Source organism: Ornithorhynchus anatinus, chromosome 3 (assembly GCF_004115215.2).
Source record: "Ornithorhynchus anatinus isolate Pmale09 chromosome 3, mOrnAna1.pri.v4, whole genome shotgun sequence".
NCBI lineage: Eukaryota > Metazoa > Chordata > Mammalia > Monotremata > Ornithorhynchidae > Ornithorhynchus > Ornithorhynchus anatinus.
Window position 1 is genome coordinate 31,368,018 of NC_041730.1, and position 15,862 is coordinate 31,383,879.

At 40.1% G+C, this 15,862-nt stretch overlaps 1 protein-coding gene across 3 annotated transcripts in view; it reads left to right on the forward strand.

The window, feature by feature from the left end:
• Window positions 1-15,862, forward strand: part of SHANK2 (SH3 and multiple ankyrin repeat domains 2) — a 717,042-nt gene that overhangs the window by 77,999 nt on the left and 623,181 nt on the right. For all 3 annotated transcript variants that reach the window (XM_039911444.1, XM_039911445.1, XM_039911446.1), the window contains one exon: window positions 12,658-12,892. In XM_039911444.1, the coding sequence (XP_039767378.1) occupies window positions 12,689-12,892 (204 nt within the window). In that variant the 5' untranslated portion in view covers window positions 12,658-12,688. The remainder of the gene's footprint in view (window positions 1-12,657; window positions 12,893-15,862) is intronic.

Consider the following 15,862-nt stretch of genomic DNA (forward strand, 5'->3'; position numbering starts at 1 on the left):
GGAATGTATTGATCACTTTAGTGATCTGGACTGTGAGCCCATTGTTGGGTAGGGATTGTCTCTATTGGTTGCCGAATTTTACTTTCCAATTGTATTTTCCACTCTTCTTAGTACAGTGCTCTACACACAGTAAGTGCGCAATAAATGTGATTGAATGAATGAATGGAGAATTCTTTTTATTTCCATGATGATTGCACACCTGTATCATTCAGGATATTGCCTCTGGAACAAGTGTGCTGTCTTTTATAATAATAATAATAATAATTGTGGTATTTGTAAGCGTTTACTGTGTGCCAGCACTGGGGTCAATACAAGCAAATCAAGTTGGACACAGTCCCTGCCTCACACAGGGCCCCCAGCCTTGATCCCAATTTTACAGATGAGGCACCTGGGGCTTGCCCAAGGTCACACAACAGACAAGTGATGGAGCCAGGATTAGAACCCATGACTTTATGACTGCCAAGCCTGTGTTCTATCCAATATATGCCATGCTGCTTCTTTTACATCTAGTAGCTCAAACCTGTAAATCTGACATTTGTTATATTTTGGATTGTCATCTGGCATACCTGGGATCTAGTCGTACATTCTTATACATAGGCGAGAGACATACTCTAACTCTCTTTCAACCAAGAGGGTTGCCTTTTGAGGTTACTTTCATTCTTTTATTGTGAAAAGCATTGCTGAATCCAGCGACTAAAATGTTTCAATCCATTTATCAATTAATAGCATGTATTGAGTGTCTGTTATGTGCAGAGCACTGAACTAACCATTTATGAGAGTAAATTATGATTACTATACATGAACCCTGGCCTCAAGAAGCTCACAATCTTTCCCTGTGTGTCAGATGCAGATAGGAGGAAGAAATAGAATATTTAAGATAAGTACATAACAGCTGCAGGGATTGTTAGTGTGGGGAGAGAACACGTTTACCAACTATGTTATATTGTACTCTCCCAAGTGCTTAGTACAGTGCTCTGCACACAGTAAGTGCTCAGTAAATACAATTGATTGATTGTGTGGAGGCCTGAAGTGGTACTTTAAGGGGAGGAGGAGAGAAATAAGGTTTGTGGACTAGAGATTGATCAGGGAAGGTCTGCCAAAGGTGACTTGACTTCTGAAGGGCTGTTGAAGAAGTTCCTTCTTTTGCAAACTCAGAAAAGCAAGAAGATGAACTTGTAATCTGAAAGAGTAGCACCGTGTTCCATTCCCTTCTACCCCCAATCCTATCGCTCTTTCCCCACAGTGACACTTCATTCCTCCCCTTTGTAAATGTGCTACATTCCTAAAGGAATTCTGTGGCTTGGGTATCACTGGTTCTCTCCAAGTAACACGTGCTTCCCACACGAAGGAAGAAGTTCATGTTGTTTGAAGGGGCTAATATATTTGGATCTCTATTACTGCAGTAGATACCATATTATTGAGACTTTGGCTTCAGGGAACATCTACCAATTCAGTTGTATTTTATTCTCTGAAGCACATTGTAGAGTGCTCTGCACACAGGTGCTCAGTAAATAACACCATCTCTTTTTTTATGGTATTTACTAAGCTATGGTATTTACTATGTACCAGGTATTGTACTAGCTCTGGAGTAGATACAAGTTAATCAGGTTGGATGCAGTCCATGTCCCACATGGGGCTCACAGTCTTAATACCCATTTTCCAGATGAGCTAACAGGCACAGAGAATTGAAGTGCCTTGCCCAAGGTCAAAGAACAGACAATTGGTGGAGCCAGAATTTGAACTCAGGTCCTTCTGACTCCTAGGCCTGTGCTCTTTCCCCTAGGCAACACTGATTCTCCTCCTGCATGGTTGGATGATGGTCTTGCACCCATTAATCTTTGTGATGCCGAGCTCGATTTGAAGCTGCCTGAGCAAAGCCGGGCAGACTCCTGAAAAAATTAAGCTCTAGATATTGGGAAAGTTGCTTAATTCCCCTGTCTACATATTTCCAAACCTGTAAAATGGGATGTAATGATGTAACATGCTTCCTTTCCTTCTAGTGCTTTTCTGGGGAGCAATATTCAAAACCATTTAAAATTAGTTAATTGAGCTCAAGGTATTTTGATATAGTCATCATTACATCCAGTTCTCTTATATTGTGGGAGTTGTGTTCTCATAGAACCCTTGTTAAGGAAAATTTGCATTTAGTATTCACCGTATCTAATCGTAAACACAATCATTTCTTCTGACATTGGGTTGCACTGCCAGCAAGCTATATAATAATGATAATAATTGTGGTATTCTTTGAGCACTTCCTATGTGCCAAGCACTATACTAAGCACTGGGGTAGATACAAGATAATAAGTTGGACTCAGTCCCTGTCCCCCATGGGAAGCACAGTCTAAGGTGAAGGGAAAATAGGTATTTAATCTCCATCTTACATGTGAGGAAATTAAGGCCCAGAGAAGTCTTATCCAGTGTCACCTTGCAGGCATTTAATGGAACTGGGATTAGAGCCAGGTTCCCTGATTTCCAGGCCTGTGCTCTTTCCACTAAGCAATCCTGTGGATTCACATAGGCTCATACTGTTGAAAGAACTTTCTCTAATCTGTTCTTGGGTCCCAACCCTAATACCTAGTGAAAATACTCCTGTTGGCAGAAATTAGTGCACTATCCTTGCTGCTATATTTTTGCATTAGCAGACTTTACTATCCTCTGTTTTTGGGAAAATGTACTGAAATCATTGAGCTTTATGGAGTGCACTGGCAGTCAGGCTGTTTTGATTTTTTATTGCTTTTTTCCCCCATGGTCCAATTAATTGCTCCCCAAACTGGTCAACTGGGAGATCTATGCAACCTAACCCTCACCTGACCCTGCACTGGCTTTAGAATGTTAGGAGCAGACATGCAAAAGCACTCAACTGTTTTTTCAGTCACTTAGATCAGCTCCATTGAACACATTATCTGTTCAGTTCATTTTTATTAGAAGTGCTAGTCTCAAAGCATTTATAAAGGTGAATGTTCAGTAACACAACAACCACACTGTTTCTTTGGTGTTTTTGTCTGAAGTTCTTATTTTCTCTGACCTGGACTCCTAGTAGCAGGTGGACAGACTAATCAAGATTCCCATTCATAATCTTGCCACACTTACGCTCTGGAGGAGGTGTTTTCTGCTTGTGTTTCTGAGGATTTAATAATTAAACATCTCCTAATTGGATGTGGCCAATCTTTCCCACTGTTTGTCTCCTATTGGAATTGAAACCTAAATTAGAGTTGTTACTTGCCTGAAAGTAACAAATTTATTGGTATTCTTTGCACCTGACTCTAATTGTCCCTCAGAATAATTATTGGAATCTTGTGAGAAGAATCCATTTACTATGTGTAGTTTTTGTTTTATTCTGGTTTGAATGAAAAGGCTTTGTTAGAGTGTGTTCCCAAGTCAGGTAATAAAACTAAGATGGTCTGATGTTTATGATTCTCTTCACCTTTTTACTATGAATAGCCCTTTATCCATCTCCATTTCCCCTCTCCAGCATACCTGAGTTTAATCCATATATTCCATTTAATTTTGAATCAGTTGATTTTTTTCAGAGGAGTTCCTTTCCCTTGGAAATTATTTATATTTTCCTAAAGAAACCTTATTGATTGGGCCTCATTCTCAACTCTCCCACCTTTGATCCCTTGCTCTCGTGTCCATCCTCCTGCCTGGAAATCCCCTTTCCTTTCACTAGACTAGACTAAAATCCACTAGACTAAAACTGTCCCCATTTACAAAGCTCTCCTCAAAATCCACTCCTCCCAGAGGCATTCCCCAGGTAAATTCCACTTTCCTGGGTTGTGACCAGCCAACAGCTACCCTTGGAAGTTGGGTGGTTCACCCTCCTACTTTTCATATTTTTTTCACGATACTTGTTAAGCACTGACTATGTGCCAGGGATTGCCCTAAGTGCTGGAGTAGATAAAAACTAATCAGGCTGGACACAATCTGTGTCTCACATGGAGCTCACAGTCTTAATCCCCATTTTACAGATGAGGGATCTGAGGCACAAAGAAGTTAAATGTCTTGCCCAAGGTCACATAGCAGACAAGCAGCCTGGTTAGGATTAGAACCCAGGTCATTTTATGTATAAATTTATGTATATATTTTGACTGACCTTAACATTTTTATTTGTACATTTTTCTTCCAATCAGCCACCGACCTCTTTTTTTCCTCTTCCTCCAACAATTGTTAGTGCCTCGTGTTTGTTAGTTTATCCCACTGGACTATAAGCATGTGGAGGGCAGGAAATGTTTCTGACTTTTACCCTACCAAGTGCTGAGTTCAGTAGGTGTGCAATAAATTCTGTTGATTGATAAGATTCACTAATGAACCAGGCTTTGAACTTCAAAGCTAATAGCTAGATGTAGTGAATTATCCATTGTGATAATAGGAACAGGTTAGTGGAATGAATTTATGATGGAATTCAGGATGAGTGTTCATGTATGTGTTGTATATGCACATTTCCTTTGGAAATAGGGTGATGGAAATTAAGTATGATGGAAACCTGTGAGATTAACGAACCCTATGCCAATCTGAGGGACTATATGAGAAATTCAGATTATCTTCTTTCCTGATGAATACAAGGCTATTGTTTCTTCCTCTTTTCTTCCTTATGCCACATTCAGGCAATCAAAAAGCCAGCCTAAAACTTGGATTGCCTGAGGTTTGCTGAGTTGGGAAAATGCACCAAGAGTATTTTCAGAGCTACTTTACAACGTATACATAGGCAAACCTTACTGAAATCTGGAATTCCAGCAAACACCATGTAATCCCACCCAAATAATACTGACTCTTGAATGCATATGTAGCCTTGATTCTTTGACTGAGATGTTTGACACTAGGGATGGATTAATGCAGGGGGTCAAAGGATTAAAGACCAAGGCCCCTGAGTTTACAGGGGCCTCAGCCAACCCCAAAATTGTATCCCACATTGACCTTATGACATAGCTGCTACTTGGTGCACTATGAAGATGGTGTCTTTCTCAAAATGGTCTCCAGAAGGCAGTCTATTGAACACTTAAAGGAGACTCTACCCTTTAATTTGTAGGGAGTGGGGCAGAACCAGAGTGGAGCCTATGTTCCCAGGAGTGTCTTTATAATTCTCACTGCCTCAGTCACCTCCTCCTCCTCAAGTAGCCCACCTGTGATAGTGCTAATCACCACCCCACCCCCAGCTCTTCATGTCCAGGAGCAATATTATTTATTCCTTGGTGGGGAAAGGTCATTGGACTGACTATTAATAGATAGGGAAAATCCAGGTTTGATATTTAAGCAGTGTAGAGGTAACACTTGCATTCATTTAGTGAGTGTGCATGTGTGTGTGTGTTTATTCTGGTGATACTCCTCCCTTTCAAGTTGTCACTGACTCGCAGGAGGAGGAAGACTCTCCACCCCTTAGCCACCTTTGCTTTTGGAAGAGCAAGTCATGGGGGAAGTGTAGAGACAGAAGGGGAGGAGAAGCATATCAGGAAAAGTCATTCAGTCATGGTGAGGGCCCTTCTGATTCCTGCTCCTTTGTTTTCTTCTCTCAACCTTGTCCTGCTTCCACCTGATAAAAGGCTCCAGTCCTGGCTGCCGAGGCCACCCACAGCTCCACTGCATCTCTCTAGCCAATCTTGCAGGTGGTTTGGTAATAATGTCATTGGGGCCCCCAATTTCAGTTATTGCAGCCCTTGTTGAAAGGCCCTTGATTGAGCTAGCTATTTTCTTAAATGACTACCATTGTCTTGTAAAAGCCATCCCATGACTGAAACTTAGGACCACTAGTGAAATCACTACTTAAAGATCTCCTTCACCAAAAGAAGTTCTTGAATTTTAAAATGTTTAAAAAGCTTTTTTAACCCTCTCACCAAATGGAAAAGTTAATTTCCATATCAATTTAATAGACAAATTTCTGTATTAATTTCTATTAGAAATCAGTGCAGATGTTAATAGGTCTGTATTAGAAATAGTTTATTGCTGAAATAAGTGCATTTTCCTACTTTATTTTACTTACCTGGACATAGGTGTACTAGTCTAGACTGTAAGCTTGTTGTGAACAGGGAATTTGTCTACCAAGTGCATACTACAGTGCTCTGCACACAGTAAACAGTAAAAAAAATACCATTGATTGTTATTAGTAGTAAAAGGTTTTAAACTGGTATAAGGGGACTGCTTTGTGAAGAAATTTAGAACCATCTTTTCACTTGAAGTTTGATTTGAGTGAAATAAAAAAGTTAAGCATATTTGATATGGGGAATATGTTTTTTCCCCTTCCTACTTTCCAGCCATGTTTCCTGTCCTCTAATACGAATATAACATTCAAGGCAATTCCTGAGCCACTGAGTTGACTTTTGGAACTATATTAATGCACTGCAGTAATTTCTTAGGCAGATTGGAGTATTTGAGTTTAGAGAAAATTAAAGTTAAAAATAAAATCAATTATGTGCCTTTTATAATTAAGTTCATCCATGAGTTATGTAGAATGAAGGAAAAAAATGTCATAATGTTAGTGACATCTGTCGGTTAAAATACGTAACTGAAAATCAGTAGTGAAGCTGTCAGTTCAAAGAAATTGCTGCTGATGGTGAGATTGTATGCATGAGGAGTGTAGTGATACTTGAGTGTCAACTGGGAGCAAGGTCTTAGGAAGAATAAAACAAGTGGTGCATTCCCTGCCAACATGGAGCTTACACTCTAATGGGAGACAGTCCTAAATGTATTTTGAATCCATCAATGGTGTTTATTGAGTGTTTACCATGGGCAGACTACTGTACTATGTACTTGGGAGAGTACAAAACAGTACCTTTGGTAGGCAAAATCCCTGCCTACAAAGAGCGCTCAATATTTATGATTGATTGAAGTAACTTGCAGTATAGAGTGGGAGATAGACATTAAAGTAAATTACAGATTGGGGAAATAGGGTATAAGGATATATATATTCATATATTTTACATACATTATATAGATACATTATATATTATGTTATATACTGTGTATATGTATGTATGTATCATATGTATTCATGTATATGTATAACGTGTATATGCTATATACATGTTATATATGCATGACATGTGTATGCTATATACATGTTATATATATATACGAGTGCTGTGGGTGTGGTGGAGTTCAAGTGCTTAAAGAATGCAGATCCAGGTGCATAAGGAAAAGCAGAAGATAGAGCACTCAAAATGAACAGTTGAATAAATATATGTAGTTAAGTGCTGGAAATGAGTATAAGGAGATAAACAAAAGCTCTAGAGGTGGCTGATGTGTTTATATGACTTGGAATGGTGGGAATGAGTGACATGGATGATTCCTGCCTGTGGACCTGCCTTCAAAGTTGTAGTACAAAAATACATGTGTTCTTATGGCAGGAGGTTCTCAAATACGGCATGGTTTATGTTCAATACTAACTGTAAGCAGGCTCTTTAGTGTTCTACGTTTTGAGTTAGCTAAAAGAAAAAAAAAGGAGCTCCCCCACCCCCTAACATTATATTCTGCTCTTGCTCATTCTAAGAACATGGTTATTGACTTTTGGATTTTCTTTTATGGAGTAACCTGTGGAAAGAACTCTACCCATGCCTGGGGTCATATAGTTCAGGGTTAACACTGAATCCCTGAAGAAGCCTTACTAGCCAGTTTTTCTTCCTGAGGATTGTTTGTTTTTCCCATTTAAGCATTGTAAGTGGTGACTGAAGTGGAACTGGTCTAGGTGGAGAAAGACATCACATTTCTTTTCAGAAGAGCTGATAATTTATTCCTTATCTTTAGAGGAGAAATCTCTATATTCATTCATTCAATAGTATTTATTGAGTGCTTACTATGTGCAGAACACTGTACTAAATGCTTGTGTGAGTAAACCAATACATTTCTTTATTACTACAGTCGATATGTTCCACTTCCCTTTTTTTCTATCTGTTGAAGCACTGGCTAGAATGCATTTTCAACTATTACTTGATGGTAATGATAATGATGTTTATGATGCACCAAATACTGTACTAGGAGGTAAGGTTGATATAAGATGAGTAGATTAGGCCCAATCCTTATCCCAAATAGGGTTCACAGTTGAAGGTAGTGGAAGAAAAGTATTTAATCCCTATTTTACTGATGAGTAAACTGAGGCAAAGGGAAGTTGTGACTTTCCCAAGGACACAGAGCAGGGAAGTGATGGATCTGAGATTAGAACCCAGATTTGCTGGCTCCCAGGACTGTGCTCTTTCATTAGACCACTGTGCTCCTCTAAAGATTGCTTCTCTTTAAAGATGACTTCCCTGAAGTGAGGTTTTCTAAAACAGCTTCACTATCCATTATTGTTTAGGAAGAGTCATCTGCTATTCAGAAAATTAAGTCCATGTAGGCAGGAGTTTGTCTTCTATTTGCAAGGTATTGGGAGGGCAAAAACAAGAGAAGTATTGTGAAAGCCCTTTAAGAATGAAATACATTATACAAAAACCAAAGTACTAAGTACAAATAAAATAAAATTTAAAATGCAGTAGTGTATTATGGCTAGGAGAGCAGAGATTCAAACTTAAGGTGAATATGGCAGCATAGAATGTCAATAGTGTCAGCACAGCTTCAGTAACCGCCACAGTGGTTCGACCTTCACAGCGTTCTCCATTCCGCGGAGGTGGCTTGCTGCCGCCACTTCCTCCACTGCTGTTTCCGGCCTTCCTGCCGAGATGGGGTGAGGCACGTCGGGATAGGGGCCCCGGCTAATTTGTGGAGAGGCGTTACCAGCAAGAAAGCTTAACTAGCCAGTGGGTAGGGAGGGTCAGGGTCTGAAGATTTCTCTTCAGAGGCAGGTTAACCTGCTTTTTCAAATACCTTTTGCTTTCATTTCTCTTTCGGTGTTTCTTTTATTTCACTAAAGTTACTTTCTTGGTCATCTTCTCCTGTTGGCACTTCTCCAAGACATGGATCTAGGTTTCGTCATCATTGTTCATAGCTTATTTTCAAATGAATAAAAAAGTTAGTAATTCTGCCACTCTTTGAATTTATAATTTATTTTGATGAAGTATATTAATGAAATTGCATGAAGAAAAGATATGGTAAATATACTCAGCTTGTCACACTTTTTGTGTTTCTGGCCCCTTTAATCCACACAATTTTATAACCATGAATTTTATCTTCTTGGAAATATGGCATATTTGATAGGAAAACTTTAGAATAAAATGGCTTAGGCACAAAATCCTAATACAACTACTTGGTCATCACTTATGATAAGTATATTTTATTGTTAAAAAATGAACTTAGTTAACTTAGTGTTAACTAGATAGTGGATAGGTTTTGTTGAAAAACTGATATAATTTTGCCAGATGTTCAAAAACCCAGGGTGAGTAATAAAGCCTAATGGATGGATCATTTTACAGTTGAAAAACCATTCCATAACAATCAGAGCAGAAAAATATTTGTTACTGCACTCTGTCATGTGTACATAAAATAGGCTCAGATTGAAATAGGTATAACAAGGATTCACTGAAAATTTAAGATATTCAGTCAGGTTTGTTATAAAACTGCAGGAAATCCCATTCTTTCCAAAACTATTTTTGGGCACTAGTTTTTAATACATTTTTGTGAATTTTTTCCCTACAAACTTTATTCTTAACTACTGCATTTTGAGTGATTTTTTTGAGGTTTATGTTTGGATAAATATTAAGCCGGTAGGTGTGTCTACTTTTTCAAGTTATGTTGACTTACTGCACTTTAGAGAGTTGTTATCCTGCAGTTTAGTGAAGCAGAAAGACAAGGAAATGGTCCCTATGGAGATTGTCTCAGTAGACTCTTGGAATTAACGGTTGTTCATTGACTGATTTTTCAACTAATGAAATGCAGTATGTTATTTAATGAAATATGGATTCTGTGTGTATTGTTTCAGAAGCTCAGACTTGGGAACCAGGTTGATCTGTGTTAAGAATAGGAGTCAAACCTGAAGTTGGCTTCCATTTGTTTTGCTTTAAATTAATACCCCAGATAATTTTCCTTGGCCTCAAAGAGATTGATTTAAAAAGAAGGTTCTGAATCCTTCTCTTCCTTCCAGAAATTATTTGTTCAGAATGAGCCCGGACCTTTTTCCTTTTCCATGGCAAAGTTGAAGTCAATCAATACAGTTTTTTAATGGCATTTGTTAAGTGTTCACTATGTGTTAAACACTGTTCTTTCTACTGGGATAGATACAAGTTAATCAAGTAGGATATAGTGCTGCCTCCTAAAGGACTCACAGTCTAAATAGGAGGGAGAACAGGTAATGAATCTCCATTTTACAGTTGAGGAAACTGAGACCCAAAGAAGTTAACCAGGATTGAATGTCTACTGTGTACAGAGCGCAGTACTAACTACTTGGGAGAATACAGTAGAAGTAGAAGTTACTATCCCTGCCCACAAGGAGCTTACAATCCAGTGGGAGAGATTGACACTAAAATCATTTACAAAAAGGTGTGCTCAAATAGAACATGTAAATCGATATGGTCACAAGTGGTATGAGAGGTTATGAATGTGGAATGCCTGAAATAGTGCAAAGAAGACAAGATAATAGTTGGGAAGATATGAACTGAGGAGAAGAAAAATTAATTGGGGAATATCTTTCAGGAGGAGATGTGATTTCAGAAGGGTTTTGAAGATAAGGAGAGCTGTGGTCTGATGAATGTGCAGTGGAAGGTTGTGAACTGTGGAAGAACAAGGCACAATGAGAAGGGAAGCTTGGGAGGAATGGAGGGTGTGAGCTGAAGGATAATAGGGAAAGAGTGGAATGTTGAGAGGGAGAGGGTCCTTTTGTAGTCATGGTCAGAGGTTAGGGTTTAATGAGGTTAGGGTTTAATGTTGAGAGCCTTTAGAGGTTCATATTTGAAAGAAGATCTGAGCAGAAAAGTGAATATTGACTGAAGAGGGACAAGGCTGGAGTCACGGAGTCCTGTGAGGAGGCTGACAAGTTGGTATATGATGAGTTACCAGACCAGCTGTTTGAGCAGAAGGTGTAGATCTGGGAAATTGTTATGCAGGAAAAGTCACACAGGATTTAGCAACAAACTAAATTTGAGAGTTAAGAGTCAAGGATAATGACAAGGTTGCAGACTTAACAACAAACTAAATTTGAGAGTTAGTAATCAAGGATAATGACAAGGTGGCAGAATCTGGAAACAGGGAAGATAGTGGTATGTCATCTGAGGTGGAAAAGTTAGTTGGAGGACAGGAACAGGATTTGGGAGGGAAGATGAGTAGTTCCATTTTTGATATGTTGAATTAGAGGGCTTGGTGGTCATCCTTCGGAGATGTGTTGCAGACAAGAAGAAATGTGAGACTGTAGATGGGAAGAGAGATTGCATCTGTCGAAGTAGATGTGGGAGATCTCCTGAGAGCTCCCTGAGGTTCCCTTTCTTCTCTCTTAGCTCTGGCCCATAATAGTTTTCACCAAAGTGTTCAACTGCAGCCCAGTCCTTACCCAATGTTCCTCACTTCCCTACTTCCCCATGAAGCTTCTCTGCTGCATCCAGAACTGAAATAACTGGAGGTGTAATAAGTCAATGTTATAGGAGTTCACTTTCCTCATAAAATTTTAAAAAATGGTTATCAATGGACCTGTTCAAAGCTTGGCTCTCTCTTCACTTGTAGGGAGACTGGGAAAGCAGGGGCACCGGAACACAAATGTAGCAGGAAAACACCAAAGAGCCATGCTTTGAGGGGAGAAGGAGGCTCAGTCTTTCAAAATTAAAGCAGGCTCTCATCCTCACAGTGGCTTTAAAGCAATAATTCCAATATCAATCTCAATAAGAGCCTTGTTTGCTAGAGTTATTTGCCTTCTGGTACTCCTTTGGAACTGCTGCTCTACCCCTGAAAAAATGAGGCATTTTTGATATTGAAGATGACTCTCCGAAGGCAGCCACAGAATGAGGGGCAGCAGGTGCCAGTGACCATGTGGCACCCCTCTTGAACATGCATTGTGTTTCATTTCCATAAATCAGTGTATCTATTGAGCACTTAGTGATTGCAAATCACTGTACTAAATGCTTGGGAGAGGGTTCAACTTAAGCAAAACACAGATTCTCTCCTTCAGGGATCTTATAAGCATGCTAATGTGCCCTGTTACAGTGATTGCCAGATTTTCCTTTCCCTGTAGAGAATTACGGGAGCCTCCTTTACTTTTGCCCAGAGAAACACACTGGGAAAACATGCCAGTAGGAGGAAGACTGGACAGAACACTTGATCACATCTCCTTCAGGAAGCCTTCCTTGTCTTCTCTCATCACTTCACCCTATTTCCCTTCCTACTGAAAGAACTATACCCTTGGGCCCTTAACCCCTAAGCTCCTAAGTACACAGCCTTCTCCGATCCCCACAGCAGTTATCATTTTTTTAAATTATTATCAAAATGATGTCAGGTGATATTATTTGGGGGATTTCCTCATTCCCTGCATGAGAATGAAAGATGGCTATTCTGTGTTTGGTATTTATACTGCTTTACTTTCTGGGCATTATTATTTAAATGCCTGCCTCCCCCTCTAGACTGTCAGCTCATTGTGGGCAGGGATTGTGTCTATCAAGTCTGTTGTATTATAATTTCCCAAGCATTCAGTACAGCAGTCTGCACAGAGTAAGCACTTTGTAAACACTATTGATGGATTGATTGGCATCTGAACCAGGTTTGAACCCTAATAGCTCTAATTTATCTTGTTTCTTTTTCTTCCACATGGTTTGTTTTCAGCCAGTGGCATACCAGCTAAGGGAAATCAGCGATGCCTCGCAGTCCGACTTCAAGCGAAGATGATATGGCCCAAAGCTTTTCAGATTATTCAGTGGAATCAGAATCGGACAGCTCCAAAGAAGAAACCATCTATGACACAATCCGGGCCACTGCTGGGAAACCAAACACGAAAACGGAAGAAAGTCAGAATAACACAATGGTTATACGAATAATCATTCATGATCTACAGCAGACGGTAAGGGTGGTTGGTACAGTGCTCTGCACATAGTAAGCGCTCAATAAATACTATTGAATGAATTAGGTTACTCCCCCTCTCCCAAGATTGGGTTTTGAAGTGTATCTACTTTTCCACTTTAAATTTGTTCCTTTAAATGTGACTTGTACCTGATGACTTTCATATAGTATGCAAAAAGAAGTCATTTAATCAACTCTGAGGTAAAGAGGCATCTACTTGGTGTATTTTGTGAACTTAAAGATACTTTAGGAAAGAAAACCCTGTTTCCTCTTTTAGGGGATCCAGGACACATTGGCTGCAAAAGTACACTTTTCCCCAAAACAAAAATGTATAAAATCAGTCAATCGATGAATGGTATTTACCGAGTGCATGCTGTGTCCAGGTTACTGCACTACTTGCCAGATTTTGAAATTATGAAGGTCCCTACATAACTGGGACATGTGTTGCAAGGCGAGAAGACACTTTACCTCTGGATACTTGCATTTCTGTGGGGCCACTGTCCTCCTGATTGAATAGTGGTAGAAATCTCATCATGTAGTTCTCCGGGACTAATTCAGTGATATTTATTGAGCATTTACTATGTGCAGAACATTGGATTAAGATCTTGGGAAATTACAATATAATAGAGTTGGTAGGCATAGTCTTTGCCCACAACAGTCTTACAGTCTAGAAGGGGAGACCGTCATTGAAATAAATTACAGATAGGGGAAGCGCCAGAGTCTAAGGATGTGTACGTTAAATGCTATGGGGGTAGAGCAGTATCGATTGCTTAAGGGATAAGGACCCAAGAGCACTGTCAGTCCAGAAGGTAGGGCAGATGGCGGCAGGGAGAATGAGGGATTTGTCTGGGAAAGCCTCTGGGAGGAGGCATGATTTTAGTAGGGTTTTGAAGATGGGCAGAGTAGTGTGGTCTGATGTTAAATCTGGCCTCCCAAACTCACTGCCTTCCTCCTGCCACTTCTGTTTCTGTGGAGAAATGACTAATGAATTATTTATTTGATTTTACAGGCAACACTATTCATTTCAGTGCATTGAAAAAAAATCGGCCTTTCTTTGCTCTAAGTACAGCATTAATCATAATAATAGTAATGACAGTAATTGTGGTACTTGTTAACTGCCCTGGGGTAGATAAATGACAATCGGGTTGGACACGATCCCTGTCCCATGTGGAGCTCATGGGTTAAATGGGAGGATTACAGGTTTTTAATCACTATTTTACAAATAAAGAAACTGAGGCACAGAGAAGTTAGGTGACTTGCTCAAGGTCAACCAGCAATCAGATAGAAGAACCATGATTAAAACCCAGTATCTCTGACTCCCAGCCCTGGACTCTTTCCACCAAGCCAAGTTGCTTTCCTAATGTTAGTATTACTAATATTATTCATTATTATGCCAAAATGGCATTAATAAGTAAGTCTCCTTTCCAGCATTCCCCATCTCTAACTCCTACTGTCCTATTGTCAGAGTTCAGTGCCGCAGGCAGCCTTACTCTTTGCTTCTCCACTTGGAATGTTTTGGAATGCAGTAAAGCATTTTGTTTTGGTCTTCTGTGGCCTAAGGCACCATTGACTTCTAAAAATAGAATTTTGGAAGACTGTACATTTAATTCCTTTATCTCCATTAACCTTCTGGCACAAGTCAAGGTCATTAGGGATAACTTGATGTCCCCCCAAATCCCACATTTTTTCACAACAGTTCATATTGGGAGAATTGCAGAGTTTGGCAAGAGTCACCTATTGTTGGACCCTAGAAAGAGCAGGAGCAGCTATGGAAGATGTAGTCAGTGCTCTATACCAGCCCCGCACCTTGGCTCACAGGTGAGGGCCCCTTTTGCCTAATGCCTCTTGGCGCAAGCCCAGAATGGTTTCTCCCTGGGAACTCTCCAGTCCCCCTTGCCTGGGTAATTTGCAGTTGAGGTTGGCTAGTTACTGGAAATTGATGAAGGGAGAAGGACTACTCTAAGCAAAAGCAGCCTCTGAGCCTCTCTAGCCTTTGCCCTCAGGATTTTTTAATAGTATTTGATGAGCACTTATTATGTGCCAGGCACTGTACTAAGCACTGGAGTAGTTGCTAGCCAATCAGATTTGGACACAATCCCTTTCCCACATGGGCCTCACAGTCTCAACCCCTGTTTTACAGATGAGGTAACTGAGGCACAGAGTAGTTAAGTGACTTGCCCATGGTCACACAGCAGGTAAGTTGGCAGAGCCAGAATTAGAACCCAGGTCTTTGTGACTCCCAGGCCCTTGCTCTATTCATTAGGCACATTGCTTCTCAGGTTTGGACTGGTCTGGCCTTACCTAGGGGTCGCAGGAAGAGATTGGGGTTGAGTGTGCCTGGAGGTGTGACCAAAATAAAACACCCTGGCTTGTGTATATACCGGTAGAAATCTTCCAAGATAAAGTCCCATTATTGATGCATACATAGTTCTTAAATGGTTTGGGAATGTTTCCAGTAATTAAGTAGTATGGTCTCATGGGAAAAGCCAGGGCCTGGGAGTCAGAGGACCTGGGTTCTAGACCTGTCTCTGCCGCCTGCCTGTTGTGTAACCTTGGGCAAGTCACTTCACTTCTCTGTGCCTCAGTTTCTTCATCTGTAAAATAGAAATTCATTACCTGTAATCCCTCCCACTTAGACTGTGAACCCCTTGTGGGGCGGATACTGTGTCCAACCTGATAATCTTTTAGACACCCTAGTCCTTGGCACATAGTAAATGCTTAACAAATATCACTGTTATTATTATTATTATTCTCTGCTGTTCTAGGCTTGTAGAGATGTCATGGTTTTGATCAGGGTAGGTTAGGTGTTTGTCTGGGGTGCCAGAAGGAGAGGGTTGTGGCTCAGAATGAATATATTACCTGCAGTCCTTAACTAAGGCTTTAAATGCAATTTATATATTTTGGTTAGGTTAGGCCAAATTAGATTGTTTGGCCTCAATCAAGTTGAAATGAGGAAATCTTTATTGGATAG